Source organism: Clupea harengus, chromosome 5 (assembly GCF_900700415.2).
Source record: "Clupea harengus chromosome 5, Ch_v2.0.2, whole genome shotgun sequence".
Taxonomy (NCBI): domain Eukaryota; kingdom Metazoa; phylum Chordata; class Actinopteri; order Clupeiformes; family Clupeidae; genus Clupea; species Clupea harengus.
The window spans coordinates 26,064,236-26,081,208 of NC_045156.1; the positions used below are offsets into that span (position 1 = coordinate 26,064,236).

The following is a 16,973-nucleotide window of genomic DNA, read 5'->3' on the forward strand; positions in this document are numbered from 1 at the left end:
GTCACGTGGAAGAATATCAAAGATTCACGTGTTTTTATTGAAACTCATAAGGTGTTGTTCCATTACACATCAGAAAAAAAATATCAAGAATTTTGTTTTCCAGCTTCTGCTTTGTTTACAACTGAAAGTGGAAATTATCTGGGTTGTAAATCAAAGGTCAAATTGTGTTGTCACATGTCAATGACTCACAGTTGAGAGTAATTGGATCACATTTAGACTGCATTTGCTTTAGCCTAGTTTTCTTACATTCAAAAAAGCATTCAATATCTTGATATTTTGTCATAAAGTCTCTGGAGCTGGAAGCTGACCCTCTCTACCACTAGAGTGATAATGTCACACTCAAAACGTGACTACACCCTGCAACTTCTCTTTTAGCCAGCAGTATACCTGTCATCCATAAACACAAAAAGTAATTGAGATGAGGAATTCATCAAAACCATTTAGACCTGGTCCATGTCTTGTTACAACTTCCTTGTTTTTGAGATGAGTTGGATTGATTGGAACAGATCAACAGATGCTATCCTACTCGGAAATTCATACACAGATATGCATAGAGAAAACGTTTTTAATTTTTTTTTTTTTTTATGATGGTTTGTTTAATGTACTATGGTGCAACACAACAGACAAAACACAAATACAATACAATATCTGTAATTAACAGAGGAAATCTTTCATCAGCTGTCCTGAGAGTTTCATTAACCACTGAATCCACATCATCTCTGTTTACAGCTCCTAAGAGAAGTATCAAGTCCCCAACAGCTCCCACCTCCTCTGAGGTCCAAGGCGTTTGACAAGAACTGACAGACATATTGGCCTGTCATCAAGGCTCTCCCTCATCAAGGCTCAGGGAGTAAGAGCCTCAAAACCTGCTGATAAAGCTTAGCAGTGATGGGTCCGGGGGGAAACAAAGACATGCACAGTTTGCATGGATGACATTTCGTTTGAAATGCAAACTTGCAGTCTACAGAATAGAAATGTCTTTATTGGACAAATGTAAATCTTCTTCTCTATACTCAAGCAGTTGCCTCCAGGTGCATGAGGTGGTAAGAGTTCATAAGATTCACAGTTAGATGGTTCCACACCTCCTTGGCCTTGTCTGTGATGGAGTGGCCTTCCCCTCTCATTGTCTTCTCCTCAGGGCAATGGCCCATCTCAGGCACTGATGTTGAGCTCTTTCTGCAGTTTCTCTGTGGCTTCAGCCATCAACTCGCACGCAGGCTTGTGTTTAGGCCAGTTCTTCACCTGACACTCTCTGCAGACATGCAGAGGAGAGATCAGAAGGTTTTCAGTCTACAAGGACTTTAATTATATTGTAATTACACAATATCTTGAATAAAAAAAACCTCTGTCTGCTTTGTTTTGTGCCAGTGGGGAGAGTGGAGTCTTACCTGTTGCAGTACCATTCACCCTGACAGCGGGAGCAGCGCTTGGTTGCCTCAGCACCACACGAGCCACACTTGGGCTTCTCTGGAATCAGACTCTCCAGAAGATCCAAGTTATAAGTCTGGGACAACCTGAATTAGAAAAAAACGGTTATATGACATCGGAAAACTGTGTATGCAAAGCATAATGTAACGAGACAATTTGATGATTATTTCATTTATTATTTTTTAACTCGAGAGATGTTGAATTTACAACATGTTTACAGAAATTGACAGGATCATTTCATCAAAAGCCTCTAAGCAAAAATGCCCTGTTCAAACTTTGATTTTATGACTGAAATACTTCGGGTGGACACATTTCATTGAATGAGGTACTAAAGCTTGGTAATAGAGCCAGTAATCAATACATTCCTGAGGTATATTTTAGAATGTATAGAGAGGTACAGAGAAAAAAAACATGTAATTCCTAGCACCTTCTGATAAAACAAACAGATGCGGGAACACTAGTAATCTCTGTATATGAAAGAGTGTAATAACAGTTTCAGTTTCACTCAGGCTTTGTGTATGCACATCAAAAAAGACAAGTGGAGAGGAAGCTGAAGACTGGAAAAGTTTACTGTATAATAATCCCACACTCTGCCAAGCCACAGGAGATACGAACTCATACCTGACCTCTCCCACCCACGTGCTATGGCTTTTTTGTGTTTCCGTACAGTACTGAGCTCAGCTGAAGGAGTGCAATACTGAATGGAAATGTAGCGTCATATTAACAGCTGAATTAAAGACAGGATGGCATTGTAATGTTTATGTATTCTGTGTGTGGGGTGTCTGACCTTTGGGCCTGTTCTCGCAGGTCACTCTCCGAGGGGTTAAAGGCTGTCTTAACCTGATGCTTGGCGATGGCTTTCCACTTCCCTGAATTTGCATCCATAATGTTGCTCCACATCTCTGGGATCTGTCAGCACAGAGCTTTTGTTACTCATCACTCGCTACATGACCTCATATCAATACTAGTCTGGATGGGTGTGTGTGTGTGTGTGTGTCTGTGTGTGTGTCCAAGTGTCTGTATGGTATAGCATCTATAGACTGGTATGTAGTTATTCCAATTATGCTTTTTATTCACAGTGACGTACAAGGTCATTTGGGAGTACATTTAATTACAGTCTTTTCCCAACCAAGTGGACACATGCATGACCACATACATGGCCATGTATCTGTGACTCTTTGTCACTCCACTGACCTTATAAGTGCGAGGCATATGTGTTTTAATAGGAAACAAATCTGTGTGCTTTCATGTAGCAAAACAATCTCGTCACAAGTTTAGAAGAAGTGCGGGGAGACACCCTTGTACCTGCTCCAGAATAAGGTCTTTCTTTGGGGGTGCCGGGTCAGTGAGCGCCAGCTGGCTGAGAAAGCGCTGGAGTTCCCCCAGGACAGGTAACTGGTCAATCAGCACTTCTGTCAGGAAGCCTTGCAGCTGTGGACACACACACACATGTACACATAATAAAACAAAAAAACATGCATAGGGCCTACATGGTTGCATTTATTCAACCTCAACGAGATTGTTTCAAGCTGTGGTATGTGTAAAAGAAGAAGTAGAAGAGAAAACGTAGTGCATGTGCAGGCAGTATTTGCTTTGGGACAAAAGAGTAAAAATACTTCATAACAGAAGGGGGGAAGGGAGAAGAGACATTGAGAAAAAAAGAGAGGGGAGGAGCTCATGACCTCACGAGCAGAACTGCGGTCTCATCAGAGCGATGGGGGCTGAGAAGTGAACAATGATCTGGCACACACTCACTTCCTTTATTTGGTATGTGTTTCTAAGTGTGTGTGCTTGTAGATAGGTGGGTGGGTGGGTGGGGGATGAGGCAAAAAAGGACACAATGAACCCTCTTTGGAATCTGGCCAACTGTGTTCCATTCACTTCCCCTTTAGTTGTTTAGACACGAGCTAAAATAACTTCATCTTTTTTGAATATGCATGACAACAACCTGCTTACATCCTGGCTTTGACCAATCCACATGGATGGATTGCCAATGAAATGATCAGTAGCCATCAATGATAAAATGAAGTGTGAACCATAAGATGGAAATGTCTATGGAACGGACACATGAAAGGGAACGTAGCTATACCTAAAAGGTATTTACATAGTGACCTTTAATTGGCCAATCTAAGTCAGAAGTCCACTGTTGTCTGAGGCGTCAAACAGCTTACCTTGTGGAGCTGGCTCTTGTTGAAGTTGTTGTAGTCGTATTTGCCCTGGCACTCGGGCTTGAGCAGGAGGTTGAGCATGGCGATCCACAGCTGCCCGTCCTGCTGGGTCATCTTCACCTGGTCGTGAGGGGCCACCACCTGCCACTTCCCATCCGTGTACTTCTCCACTTTCCCTGTCGGGAGAGACAGAGTGACCACAGCTGCAGTGTGTCTCTGTGATGGCAAGTGCTGTCTCATTCCATTTCACCATTTGATTTCTTTCTGTACAAAAATCCGACAATTGATGACAGGAGGTGATTGACTGATATCTGTCCGTCAACACTGTAGATCAGCAAAGACATGCATAGGAACAATGCTGCTACTGCTTTCAGAACCTGGATATTAACCTTGTGTAACCTTGTGTAAGATTCCAGAAAAGTACAGAGGGACGTTGCCCTTCATGTTACAACCTAACCAGGTTAGTAACTGTTGCATTTGTCAACAAATAATGACGTCATCCAGGCGCGATGTACCTGCAGTGTAGCGGCTCCAGGGGCAATACTGCACCAGCTGCACCAGCACACAGGGCATGTTGTGGGTACGCAGGAGTCTACTGAGCACGCTCACACTCAAGCTGCAAGAGGATGACAACTTTGCTCAGTAACAATGCCACAGTGGGGAAACATGCAGTCAGATCTCCATATAGTCAGCAACAGTAGTGTATAACATCTGTACAATACCAAATCTGCCATACACATGAAATCATTACAGCCCCTACCTCTCCACATGTCCAGTGATGTAGCGTAACACAGACAGCGCCTTAAGGGAGATGTCAAATTCGAGGCTGGCACTCTGATTCTGCAACTCCTGCCAGAAGAAATGTTAAAAACAGTGCGGGGATGGGTTAGGACAGTTAGGACAGTTAGAAACAGTGCATGGATGTTACATGGCTGTAACAGTGGACCTAATTACCCACATAACATAAGTGATATTTATGTCAATCATTTGGTGCGTATTGAATCTAAAATGACATGAATATTAGTAAAATGCTTAATTGCGAAGTAACCTGTAGAGAGGACTGGTTTGCATCAGGAGTATGGGTGATGCGGTCTCCAGTGGGGGTTCCTCCGCGAGCAGATTTCCCTGCGAGAAGAGTGAGTTTGCGGTGGCAGTAATCCACCAGGTCCAGAATGGCTTCCTCTGCCGATTCACAACAGTCCTGTCAACAGCACAGAGGACACGCGTTGGCACGGTGACATACAGTACACTTTACAACACACATAAGTATACATTCCACCTTAAATACACAAAACAGCCTCCCAGATGAAACACTAACACTGATCAGATCTAAGGAAAGGATGTGTCACCGACAACAACCCCAAATCAATGTGCTCTCACCTGGTGGAACATGATCGTCTCCAGAAGGTTTATGACTGTGGCTTCATGATGGATCTAAATGCAGGTACATCAGTTTTGTAATCAATAACAACCATTGTCAACATGACACCATACATCGCTTCCTTTAATATAAACCCCCCCCCCCCCCCCCAAAAAACCCTGTGGTCTGAAAAGACGGTGGTGTCAACTTACCACCATGTACAAAGGAAATGTGCCTTTGGGCGTGAAGTCCTGTAGCTGACAGAGGATGGGGAAAACGTTCTGCTTCCAAACCTCAATGAGAATCATCTCATGCACCAGCGTGGGGATCTGGAGACAACCACAATTAATACACTTGGAGATGATAGGGTGACCTGCATTACACCCGCATATCCTGTTTAAGACCGTTTGTGGTTCGTTTCTGGATAATAGTCTCCTCTACAAAGCTCCTTCCATACCACATTGCCTTAAAAAAGGATTAGACATCTTGGCTGTCGAGGATTTCCCCCTACTTGAGAGTCTCAGACAGATAGAGCGGCGCCCTGGTACTGCATGTTCCACTGTCTGGTGCCAGCATCCCAAAAGCTTTGGTCGCTTCCCAGTCTCTCCACCATATCCCACTGGCTCACCTCCCAGGCCTCACAAATGCGACTACGGTTAGTGATGATCATTGGTGACTTCATCAAACGGCACATAAGGTCTTCAACACAACAGATCTTTCTGTTTATCATTAAAGTATGTGATATTATACTTGTGTTTCCCGACTCTTAGACATGAATGTCAACATGGCGCTTTTAAATCACTCACAAATAAGAGTTTTTAGAGATACTGTGATATCCAAAAACCTGCCCGTCTGAAATAGTGTAGGCTACAATTGCAACTTTAAACACGCTTAAAACTGAATTCTTCTTATTTGATGCAATCAAAAGCTGTCAAAGGGTTCTTCTTAAGAACCACAGACGTGATAAGAAACATTTCACTGTCTTTGATGGATACAAAAAAACGTGTCACCTGACTTTTTACTTGTTAACTGGCAACCATAAAGGAGTAAAGGTCCATGGGTTTCATGATTTCATTTCAATGATGAATTACAATTTGTTTGTGGAAAACAAAACTGGGGTCATCAGAAGCTGATGTCTCTTAAAAGTAATGCTTGAGTGAGCAAGCACATCTCATTCCTCATGTCTGTCATATCCTTGATTCCTCCATCTTCAGTGCATTCCTCCCTCGTTTCCTTTACATTATTATTAGAGGGAGGGGTAGGACGTAAGAAAGGAAGGAAGGAAGGAAGGGAGGAAGGGAGGAAGGGAGGATAGAGAAATAAGGGAATATATCTATGGCTCCAGCCAGACAATGGCGGTGTACCGCTCTCAGGGATCCGACTGGAATGTTGAGCCATATTTGTTCCGCCTTTTACGTCAGCGTTATATCATTGCAAGAAATTGATAATTCTATTATTATTGACTCTTTGTTTGGAGGTGGGCCACCGGAGAGTCCAAGGTCAGTGTTACAGGGGCACTGCCCCCTACTGGCCCCTCCCCAAAACCACCTATGGTTAAGATCCAAGTTCTCATGGTAAAATATCACCATGGATAAATAGCACTATCTGTGAGCTTAAGAGATTGTGTAGAACTGCTGAACGGGCATGGACAAAAACTCAACTAGAGATCCCCCGTAACATACTGAAGAAGCGTATCTCCACCTGTATTAATGCTATCCACACTATTGAGAAAAACCTACTTTTCAAACATCATTGCAGAGAACTACGGCAATTCTAGGATACTGTTCTCAATTATTGACCGATTATTAAGTCCCGGACCAGCCTCTGACATTTAGCAGTTCTTCAAAAAATAACCATAAGAGCTGGTTGTGTCAGGAACACCAGTAATTCACATGATCTGCCCTTGAATAGCATTTCTAAGGCAGAACGTTTTTTAACAGTGTCTCCACATCTTTTAAAAATAACTAAAACATCTCTTGAAACTGGAATATTCTCCAATGCATTTAAAACTGCTGTTGTGGTACCGCTATTGAAGAAAAACCAGATCTAGATTATAGTGTGCTAAGTAATTTCAGGCCTAAATCGAATTTACCCTTCACGAGCAAGATACTTGAAAACGTGGTATTTAATCAGTTAAACAGCTTTTAAAATGATTCATATCACAGTATTCATATAAGTTATATAAGTTTCAGTCAGGTTTTAAATCTAATCACAATACAGACACTGCTCTAAGTAAAATATGTAATGATCTTACTCAGTGCTGCTGCAAACATGGTCTCTGTTCTGATTCTCTTAGAGTTGAATGCTGCATTAGACCCAGTTGACCACAGCATTTTAATGAGTAGGCTAGAAAACTGGGTTGGTCTCTCTGTCTTTAGCCTTGGAAATCACCTATCAAAGAAATATGACATTCTTGTGGTCTTGCGCAAGGAAGCTGTCTTGGTCCTTGGTTCTTTTTTCATTATGGTACTGCTGGGTAATATCACGAGGGAACACAATATTCACTTTTGTAACTATGCCGATGATACACACAACTATAGCCTACATTTCTATCGAGCTGAACAACACACATGTTTTATACTCCCTGACTACCTGTGTGTCCAGAATTAATCAATGGATGAGCAATACATTTTTTTTATTAAATGAAGATAAGACAGAGATACTCTTAGTTGGCCATAAAGCCAAAAGAGATGCACTTTCTAAAAGGCTAATAAATCTGGGTCATCAGAAGAAAGTGGAAGTAACAAATATGGGTGTAATTTCAAACTCTGATTTAAGTTTTAAATCCCACATAAGCAAGGTGACCAAAATTGCTTTCTTCCATATTGCCAAATGATGTCCGTTTTGAACTCAACAGGATGCTGAGAAGCTAATTCACGCTTTTATTTCAAGTAGACTGGATAGCTGTAATGCTCGCTCTGTTTACTTGTTTTCCAAGAAAGTCAACTGAGAAACTAACTACTTGTATACAAAGCTCTTAACGGTTTAGTTCCCTCTGACAAGGCCTTCACAAGGCCTTAGGTCCTCTTCAGCAAGTCAGTAAGAAGTCCCCCAAAGCAGCATTCATCCTTTAAGCACCTAAACTGCATCACTGTACTAAATATTAGAGAGCTCAGTAGACATATTTAAGGACAACTTAAAGCATACCTTTTTAGTATCTTATAATTAGCATTTTTGTATTTTATTATTTCATCATTTATACTTATATGACCTTCCCTTTGTATATTATTGAGTGGTTTACCCATTGATATTTTGCATTTTTTGTTCTCTGCTGATACGTAAAGCATTTTGAGCTGTATTCCCTGTATACAAGTGCTATACAAATCATGTTTATCATTAGGCTACTATTATCATCATTTTATAGCCTAACGACTCTTTGGACTAATCGGAAGACCTGTACAAGCCTCCAAGATCACGTGGTAGCCTTCTTGTGGATACGGATGAGTGATTCCAACAGTTCTGTCAGTCGTCACTAGGATAACCTTACCTTTCCGAATGACACAAAAAGCTCTTGGACGAATTCCTCTTGAGTGGCAGAGGCATTCAGAATAGCCTGCATATTTAGTTTCTCAATATATTCGTGCTGGCGAAACCACCTGTCAATCAAATAAAAAACAAAACAATCCCAATTGAATCTGATGTGCTACGACAACGTTTAACGTCCAAAAAGAATAACGTCAGCTTGCGGGCAGGTTCATCTTGGCTCACTGACGCTGGGCCTCACCTTGCCCCACTACTTAGACTTTCAAATTAACTTTTAGTTAACGTCAGCTCAGGTGGACGAATACAGAAAAAGTAACCTTAACGTCACACTGTCAGTGTACACTAACCTTGGAGAGCCGACATCCTTCAAAGGCAGTTTTTCCAGGCTTTTGACGTAACCCTCAGCCTCTCCATGAAGAAGAACGGGGTCCATTGTTATTATCAGATTTTATTTCTGTGGCTAATTTTCTGTGCAAATTAAGATATCCTCTTCGACAAACAGCACGTGGCTTAACTCTACTTTACATCAACTGTTGTTGTCATAGTAACCGTACACAAGGACATGCGCAGAAACATTCAAGAAGTGGCGACTTTGTAAACATCTGCTTGAGCGCGCTCCGGAACCATTGATCGTGTATACGTTGTAGCTTTTCAGAGGTGTGCTTGTTCTCACTGAAGTCACCATTCCTATTCAAAACACATACCCTCATATATTCTCTCACGTCTACGTGGAAGCTGTAGTCTTGCTGAATAATACAGCTTCGATTTTGGTTAAACCCCATTGATAGTTTCCACAAAACCTGATTAATATATGTTCTCGTTTAAATAATAGTTTAATCAAACAGTGAGTTTAGACAGAGTTTACAGGAGTGGGCGTGTGTGTGTGTGTGTGTGTGTGTACAGGTATGAATCTTCAATGACAGGTGGAGTACTCTTAACCATCCTGCTGACATAAATGGTCAGTATAAAATAGTTAGTACGCAAGGACAGTGTCATATTCCGTCCCATTCAGTTGCAGTTCACCAACATGCCCTTGCAGTTTTGCTGGTCGAGCCCAAACACAGATCCATGTCTTTGGCAAACACTCACTGGGTACGAAAGTGGAGAGCGCTGCTAGGCTGCATTTCAAAGCAATAAGAGGCTCCACTGGTAGACACATCCCATCAGTGCTCATTTCCAGCAGATGATTATGTTTGGATCATTCTCCAATCGCTCATCCAGCTCTTTGTAGCTCATTCCTGGAAACAAAAACAAGCATGGAGGACTTTTAAAAATAAGTAAGGAAAAAAATGTAGTTGACACATAGTCCTTACAAAGAGGGCAGATTATTTACTTAAATCTACTGCCAAACAGACGATTATTGCTCCTTTTACTTTGACCTTGGTAGATTCCAAAGACAACATCTCATTTTGATTTAAAAAATAAAACATCAGAACCTCTCACCAGTTTTGCAGCATATCTCATCATAGCTATGGCAGCCTGTGTAGAGGCGTGGAGGGCGACTACGCTCATCCCTGATGACTTTCACTGGGTACTTCTGCAGCCGGCGGATCAGATCCTTGGTCAGCCCAAACTGAATCAGCTTTCTATAGGCAAACACACACAAACAAATAAACTGCACTGCAAAACATTCAGACATGGTTATCTCTCACTCGGATTCACTGGATGCAGGCACACCTAATGTCAGTAAGCTGTATCAGGGATAGACAGGAGGGTGAGTACAAGAGCCTGGTGGATAACTTTGTGCAGTGGTGTAGGAATAACCACCTGCAGCTGAACACCACTAAGACCAAGGAGATGGTGGTGGACTTTATGAGGTCCCAGCCTCCTCTGCTACCATTCTCCATCGAGGGGGTTAGTGTGGAGGTGGTCTACACCTACAAATACTTAGGTGTTTATATGGACAATAAACTGGACTAGTCAGCCAACGTTGATGCAATCTACAAAAAGGGTCAGAGCCGACTCTACTTCCTGAGGAGGCTGAGGTCCTTCAATGTCTGCAACAAACTCCTGCGCATGTTCTACCAGTCTGTTGTTGCCAGCGTCCTTTTTTATGCTGTGGTGTGCTGGGGAGGCAGCATAAAGAAGAGGGATGCAGGGCGACTGGACAGGCTGGTGAGGATGGCGGGAGCTGTTGTTGGCACTGAACTGGACTGCCTCACTACAGTGGCGGAGAGAAGGACCCTGAGTAGGTTGCTGACCATCTTGGACAATGACCACCACCCACTACACAGTACTCTCAACAGACAGAGGAGCACATTCAGTGGCAGACTCCTGTCACTGTCATGCTCATCGGACAGGCTAAGGAAGTCCTTTGTCCCCAGGGCCATTCAGCTTTTTAACGCCACGCAGAAGGGGAGGGGGAGGGAGATGGACTTCTCTGCATGAATCTACCTCAGTCTGCCCTCCCCTGCTCATCTCATCTCAGCCCCATGCACAGACTTTACCACTTACATATTCTGCACTATCACTTTGCTCTTTCCAAACACACACACACACACACAAGCACAAGCACAAGATCACTATCTTGCACTACCCATCCTCACAAGCACAAGAACATCATATTTCTTTGCACTATCCACACCAGCAGCACAAGATCACTTTCTTCCTGGACACCGACACTGTCAAAATCATTGCACTCTGTACAATAGGGTCAGACCCTTTCCGGTATCTGGAAACACTCTGTGTGAATATGTTCTCCCTATGTGTATGTATATGTGATTTATGTACGTATGTCGGTGAGGTGTATAAGTGTATATGTGTATAAGCTACTGGATGACCTAAATTTCCCTCGGGATTAATATAGTATCCATCTATCTATCTATCTAAGCGAAACTACTTCTGCTCACTCTATGTAGCCATCTGTAATATGCATCAACACATTGCCCAGGAGCCCGATTGGTTGGAGCGGCAGCTGGCTCCTCCTCTACCCCCACCCGTTCCAGGTACCAAACGTGGAGCTGGTTGTGCCTCAGCCTCTGTAGAGGCATCCGTGGAGAAGTTGGGCACAAGGGAAGTCTTGTTTGGGAATGACTCTGACATGGTAGATCTTGTGAGGCTGGAGCCTTGTTTGTCAAAGTGGTAATTTCTGACACGCACACACACACACAATACAAGGAATACTGTCCGCACCTTTCATCAACCCTTTGCAGCTGCAGAGAGTAACGTGAGCAAAGGTCTCGAACTGTGGTACCAGGAGTCAGACCACAATACAGCTGAAACACATCCCTCAGAGTAGCTCGCTGCCCTGAAACACACACACACACACACACGTATTTGTCATAGTCTACACGTTTAAAGAAATGATACAGACAAGAATACAGAGTCTTTTTTCATTTCTCTCTTTGCTGATGACGGAAAACTATTGGTCTACCTGGTTTGCAGACATAATGCAGGCATTCCTCTTGAAGAGACTTGTCGTCAAGAAGTGTCTGGACATTTGGGGTTGTGCAGTATACATTGGAGTACTGCAGTGGCAAAGAATGTGCATTGATTGGGTAGGATTCAACTCCACTGACCCAGGAATACTTAATAACCTGGGAGAATGTGTAGCAGTAAAGCTTCGGATGTGTACCTATCTCACCTTACCTGAAATATTGACACTAAGGTAACCACTTCATAATACCTAACAAAGAGAACAATGTTAGCACTGTTAGCACAGGTCCACTTTTAAAAACATGCAAATGCAACTAATATTATTGAACTACTGGTCTACAAACTGATCAATTTATTGATGTTTTCAAGGATGAATAATGGGGTGCTCACAGCAAGTTCTGAACTGCTATCCGAACAAGATTTAGCTCCACATCTGCCTCGGCTGATATCTTCTGTATGTGTCTGTATCCATCAATGTAAGGGAGAATCTAAAACAAATTCCATAACTGTCAGCCCATACCTCTGTGACTCATTCTAGTTCATGTACCAATACTATTACTATTTTATTAACTATTGTCATTAATAACACAAGATAATCACTACTATAAGGACTAAATACAATACTGTTTACTGACCTGCTGAGTAGTAAGATCCCACTGGGCCTTTATAAAATGGTCTTTATTTTGTGTGAACACAGGCACGTCATACTCCTGCACAATAACAGGATCCTTCCTCAGCTCAATTAGCTTAAGGTGGATGGTATTAGACTCATCTACGCAATAAGAAGAGAGAGAAACTTTAAGAGCATAGCAGAGAGAGACGTGTAAGGAGGGAACTTGACATGGAGGTATGGACAGCACTCGCACGCATGTAAATACAGCAGTACATACCGATGGGTAGGGTGCACGCTCCAGTGGCATTGAGGTCTTCCAGGAGTGTGGACATAATTCGCAACAGCTTCTGCTTGCTCTCCTCATTTGATATGAAACCACTCTCAAGCTGTTGAATTAAGCAGATACGAGAGAAGAGAAGGAAAGATGGAGAGAGTACAAGAGAGGCAAAGATCAGGACAAAAATGAAGAGGATATTTCTGCTGAAGTTTATGCCACCAATCTGTGGGTGCCTGCAGTGTTTGGTATCCTGTTTATAGGTCGTGGAACACCCAGAACTCAGAAGTGCATACCTCCAGTGTAGTGAGGTATCCTGACAACTTCTTCACGATAGGTTCCAGTGCACACGTCTTTGTCTGTGCATCACATACCACACCCAGGTTAAAGATAAGAGCGTTCCGGATGTATTTCTTGTGCTCGATGCAAACAGGGCAACCAATTAGCTTCTTCCCCATTGCAGTGCTGTGTAAAGGCACAGAGAAAAAGGTTGGAACAACAGAACTTCAACGTACAGTTTCTTCTGAAGTGATCGCAAATGTTGGCCGGCGTTACATACACTGTGATGAGCTTATTCTGCAATTCTGGTTTGGTGATGATATACACCTGTACTGTATCAAAAAGCTCCCTTGAAATGTACTCCTCTGGGACCTGTGGACAATGTAACTATGTCAATGTAGTAAAAAACAAATCATGGCATGACAAAATAAACAATATAGGACTTTGCAATGACACATCCCGTGACCAAATGTAAGAGCTGTCACAAGCTTAGCTAAGAATTTCTCCTATGGTAACGTTTATGTTTTGAAAACGGTCGATGCCTTAAACATCACTTTTGAAACGTTGTGTGCGTAGGCCTACCTGATAAGTAATCTTTGGCCCTAAAGTAGGATGAAATTCACTGAAGAAGATGCACTCAATCCTACTTTTTGTACCCATGCTTAGTAGTACATTCCTAGAAAATATCAGAATAACAAGAACATCAACTTCCGGGTCAACTTTCGACATGACTGTCAAATTAAAAGTGACATGAGAACGGATGCGTATGCCACGGGTTTTTGTTGTGTCGTTGGGACAAAGTCACTCACGATTATTATGTACCTATGATCCAGTTCTAAAAGGAGGGTTGATGAGTTTAAAAGCCAGTCCAGAGGGGAAAAAACATGGCAAGAATTAGACGAGATTTGATTTAAGTTTAAATAACTTTTATTTTGACAGTATGTATTGATTGAGAGAGTGACGCACTACAGCATGTGCATAGTTGGAGACAGAGAGCTCAGTAAACGCAGTAACAGTTTGTATACGTTGTGCAATAATGCAAAATTGCACAGTGGATTCATGTCAGTATTATTCAGCTGGCCATAATGGTGTTCAGACTTAAGAGCCTTGTGCGCTTTATTCATTCGAGAATCAGTGTCACAACGCGAAAGGTCAGTTGAAAGGAGCGTGGATTTCTGCTCTCGTTGAGGAGGAATGATGGAACCCTAAATTCAATGACATGACAAGTAGCCTACATGGGAGGAAAATGTTGTCACTTTTCAGGTTGAATTTAGTTAAAAGGCTGTCGAAATGTTTTTTATTTTGTATTATTAAAGCAGATTCGCTAAACGCTCTTTGCATAATGCTGTGAATCTCCTTGTGTATGATCAGAATCTTCTCTTTTCCTGTATAACGTTAGGTGTCAACAACATGTGGTGAGCAAGGAAAAGTAATTCCGCCCATATCGGCAAGATTTACAGTGGAACAGGCCCTGAGCCAGTGGGCTGAGCGTTTTCAGGTGGCTGAAGTCCCTGAACCTCAGCTTTCCAGTCAGTACATCATCTCACATGTGCTGGGGCACAAGACTGTAAGTCATAGCTTGATTTGTGTATCTGTCTAGCTTAATTATCAACTCAAATAATGGCGTGCACTACAATAACAGGCACAAGTAGCCTGTGCTGCCCCACTGGAGTTTTACTTTCTGTGGCAGTCTTATGTTAGCCAATGAAGAAAATGCGCAATGTCCACTCATCATACTAAACATATGGTTTATATCGGCCTTTGTCCCCTGCGCCTCTGTTTTCTGATGGGTGTTTCTGTTTCCCTCCATAGCTGAACCATCTCGAGAGAAGGGGGCTCACCCAAGTGCTTTCCCATGCACATGTTGAGAGGATCTGGAGACTCTGTAATAAACGTCTTACCAGGTGTGTCATTCGAACTCTCAAAGCAGTATAGTATATAAAAGTACACATTTATTGATTTTAACATTGTAGTTGCTTTCCATAGTGTAAAAGTGTGCTTGTGATGTTATTAATAGTAAGATCTGTTCTTCAGGATGCCGGTACAGTATGTGATTGAGGAGTGGGACTTCAGGGACATAACTCTTAAAATGAAACCGCCTGTGTTTATACCACGTCCTGAGACAGAGGTGAGCAAGATATTTCTCCCTCTCTTTAGCCTCTTTCACACATAGTTCCTGGTAAATTACTGAGAAAAACCTTTCAGGCACTGCTAGTGATTTTTCACTATTCATACATGCAGCTCCATTCAGGAGCATTTCCCTCCTGCGCCTTTTCACACAATGCCAGAATAGATGGGCTAAGGGACAGTCCAGTAGATGGTGGCAGATAGATTTACGTGCTTGTCCCTGCAATGTTACTGCTTTCATTCACAACACGGCCATACAGCCATTTTCCCTGAAATGTTACAAGGTCTTGAGATGAGAAATTGTCGGTACAGATTTCCCTGAATATCGATCCCTGCTCCCATTCACACATTACCCCGTGAAGGAAATGTTCATGAGCATTTCAGGGATAAATTGCATGTCTGAAACACATAATCATACATACATATCCACACGGCCTCACATTTACACCTCTTAGAAATATAAAAGCGCCAGAAGTCCTTTTCCCAAGTGATGCAGTATATGGCTGGTCCACAAATGCAGGTGACTGTGTACATATCAAGAACACTGGTGACTTAGTCAGGATATGAGAGCATTGTGATCGTGTGTCCTAGGAGCTGGTGAGCCTCGTTCTGGCTGACCTGGAAGTGTTGGCTGCAAGCAGGGATATGGACACTGTGCGCTTCCTGGAGGTGGGCTGTGGCTCTGGAGCGATTTCCTTGAGTCTGTTGCACAGCCTAAAACAGGTAATCTCACCAATTGATTTATTCTGTTTGTTTAGTCAGAGATGTAGCAACTAGTTGAAACAAAAGTATTCTGATTTTTGTTTAAGATGACACTCACAAGGTTACTGGTTGTGATTACCGAGCTTTCATACAATATGTGGGCTTTCTCTGTTCCAGCTTGGGTTTGTACAACCGTAAGCTTACTATAGGGGCAAAAGTGTGGCATTTTTGAAAGAACAGTATGATGTCTGTGATGCCCTAATCCTGTCCATGTTCCAAGCCCACCTGATTGAAATCAGTGTAATTAAAATGTTCACTTCCCTATAACAGTCAGTTATACAGAGCAAGGAACGATGGACTGTTCGAATACATGGGGTGAACTTGAATTTCAACAAACCATCTGTAAAGTCTCTGTAGGCAGACTATCCAAATAAAGTGTTACCAAATACTAATACAAATAATTTTACTCAAACCCATATCAATAAATAGAAAAACCACAGAAACTGATGATTTTGCACTGGTCTCTAAATGTTGAACTATATAAATAGTAAAAAGTGCTCATCTAATACATTCTGTAGATCTGTGTCCAAATAAAAGCTTTCTTGGGAATTATATTATTCAACCTCAATGTTTATCAGTGCTTTGATTAACCAGCCAATGTAGACATGATATCTCCTTTCAGAGGCACCTCTCTATATTCTCTCACCTATTATAGCTGATATACTGTAGCTCCCCATCGCACCATTGCCATTGAATTCAACTACAAACCCCTCCAATGAATATAGTCTCTGGTCAAATGTGTAGAAATGCACTGTAAACAGAAGCAATCCCAGGGTATCATTCTGGCAGCTATATGTTTTGTAGTTTGCACATGTATGGTGTGTTATCCTGTCACTTTTATGTCAGACAGTGATAATATGCACCAGAATTCTGAATTTCTATTGCTACATTCAATTCTTACATGACTGTCAACATCGAAAAGCTACAGTAGTTGTAATTTCAAGCCATCTCAGTTGTAGTTGTATAGTATTTTCAGTGTCAGAAGGAATACAGAAGGTTGAGCGATTGTGAAGGTTGAGGAGAAAATACAGGAGATGGTGAATTAGATGGTGAATTTGTTGCTGGTTACAGGGTGACTTAATTCCTGGGATGGGACATTTCAGT

The 16,973-nt window shown here is 42.2% G+C and overlaps 3 protein-coding genes across 4 annotated transcripts in view; 1 reads left to right on the forward strand and 2 right to left on the reverse strand.

The window, feature by feature from the left end:
* Positions 1 to 569: 569 nt before the first annotated feature.
* On the reverse strand, positions 570 to 9,161 carry zmynd10 (zinc finger, MYND-type containing 10). The gene is made up of 12 exons (XM_012822679.3): positions 8,787 to 9,161; positions 8,444 to 8,552; positions 5,169 to 5,285; positions 4,977 to 5,030; positions 4,645 to 4,797; positions 4,357 to 4,445; positions 4,112 to 4,212; positions 3,600 to 3,772; positions 2,734 to 2,859; positions 2,216 to 2,337; positions 1,389 to 1,514; positions 570 to 1,252 (listed from the first exon to the last, which is right to left on the reverse strand). The coding sequence occupies exons 1-12, from the start codon at positions 8,870 to 8,872 to the stop codon at positions 1,153 to 1,155; spliced, it is 1,356 nt and encodes a 451-aa protein (XP_012678133.2). The 5' UTR covers positions 8,873 to 9,161; the 3' UTR covers positions 570 to 1,152.
* Positions 9,162 to 9,253: 92 nt separating this feature from the next.
* On the reverse strand, positions 9,254 to 13,713 carry nprl2 (NPR2 like, GATOR1 complex subunit). Its single transcript, XM_012822595.3, has 11 exons — positions 13,563 to 13,713; positions 13,261 to 13,352; positions 12,998 to 13,166; positions 12,705 to 12,813; positions 12,450 to 12,586; positions 12,205 to 12,302; positions 12,028 to 12,064; positions 11,813 to 11,906; positions 11,572 to 11,686; positions 9,883 to 10,025; positions 9,254 to 9,677 (listed from the first exon to the last, which is right to left on the reverse strand). Exons 1-11 carry the CDS (start codon positions 13,707 to 13,709, stop codon positions 9,610 to 9,612), a joined length of 1,209 nt encoding a protein of 402 aa, XP_012678049.2. The 5' UTR covers positions 13,710 to 13,713; the 3' UTR covers positions 9,254 to 9,609.
* A 42-nt stretch (positions 13,714 to 13,755) lies between these two features.
* Positions 13,756 to 16,973, forward strand: part of hemk1 (HemK methyltransferase family member 1) — a 30,664-nt gene continuing 27,446 nt past the window's right edge. The window contains exons 1-5 of one of the 2 annotated variants that reach the window (XM_042707884.1): positions 13,756 to 14,131; positions 14,380 to 14,547; positions 14,793 to 14,884; positions 15,015 to 15,108; positions 15,699 to 15,830. In XM_042707884.1, coding sequence (XP_042563818.1) covers positions 14,066 to 14,131; positions 14,380 to 14,547; positions 14,793 to 14,884; positions 15,015 to 15,108; positions 15,699 to 15,830 — 552 coding nt within the window. In that variant the 5' untranslated portion in view covers positions 13,756 to 14,065. The remainder of the gene's footprint in view (positions 14,132 to 14,379; positions 14,548 to 14,792; positions 14,885 to 15,014; positions 15,109 to 15,698; positions 15,831 to 16,973) is intronic. The other variant, XM_042707885.1, reaches the window with a different exon arrangement.

Bases quoted from the DNA above. Each gene is read 5' to 3' on its own strand.
- zmynd10 (XM_012822679.3), bottom strand. From the start codon at position 8,872: ATGGACCCCGTTCTTCTTCATGGAGAGGCTGAGGGTTACGTCAAAAGC. The intron at 5,031-5,168 runs GTAAGTTGACAC...ACCTGCATTTAG, and splicing joins CATTTCCTTTGTACATGGTG to ATCCATCATGAAGCCACAGT. The intron at 4,213-4,356 runs GTAGGGGCTGTA...ATCCTCTTGCAG, and splicing joins ATCACTGGACATGTGGAGAG to CTTGAGTGTGAGCGTGCTCA.
- nprl2 (XM_012822595.3), bottom strand. From the start codon at position 13,709: ATGTCGAAAGTTGACCCGGAAGTTGATGTTCTTGTTATTCTGATATTT. The intron at 13,167-13,260 runs GTATGTAACGCC...GCCTTTACACAG, and splicing joins CAGAATAAGCTCATCACAGT to CACTGCAATGGGGAAGAAGC. The intron at 12,065-12,204 runs GTGAGCACCCCA...TCTCTTTGTTAG, and splicing joins ATAGCAGTTCAGAACTTGCT to GTATTATGAAGTGGTTACCT.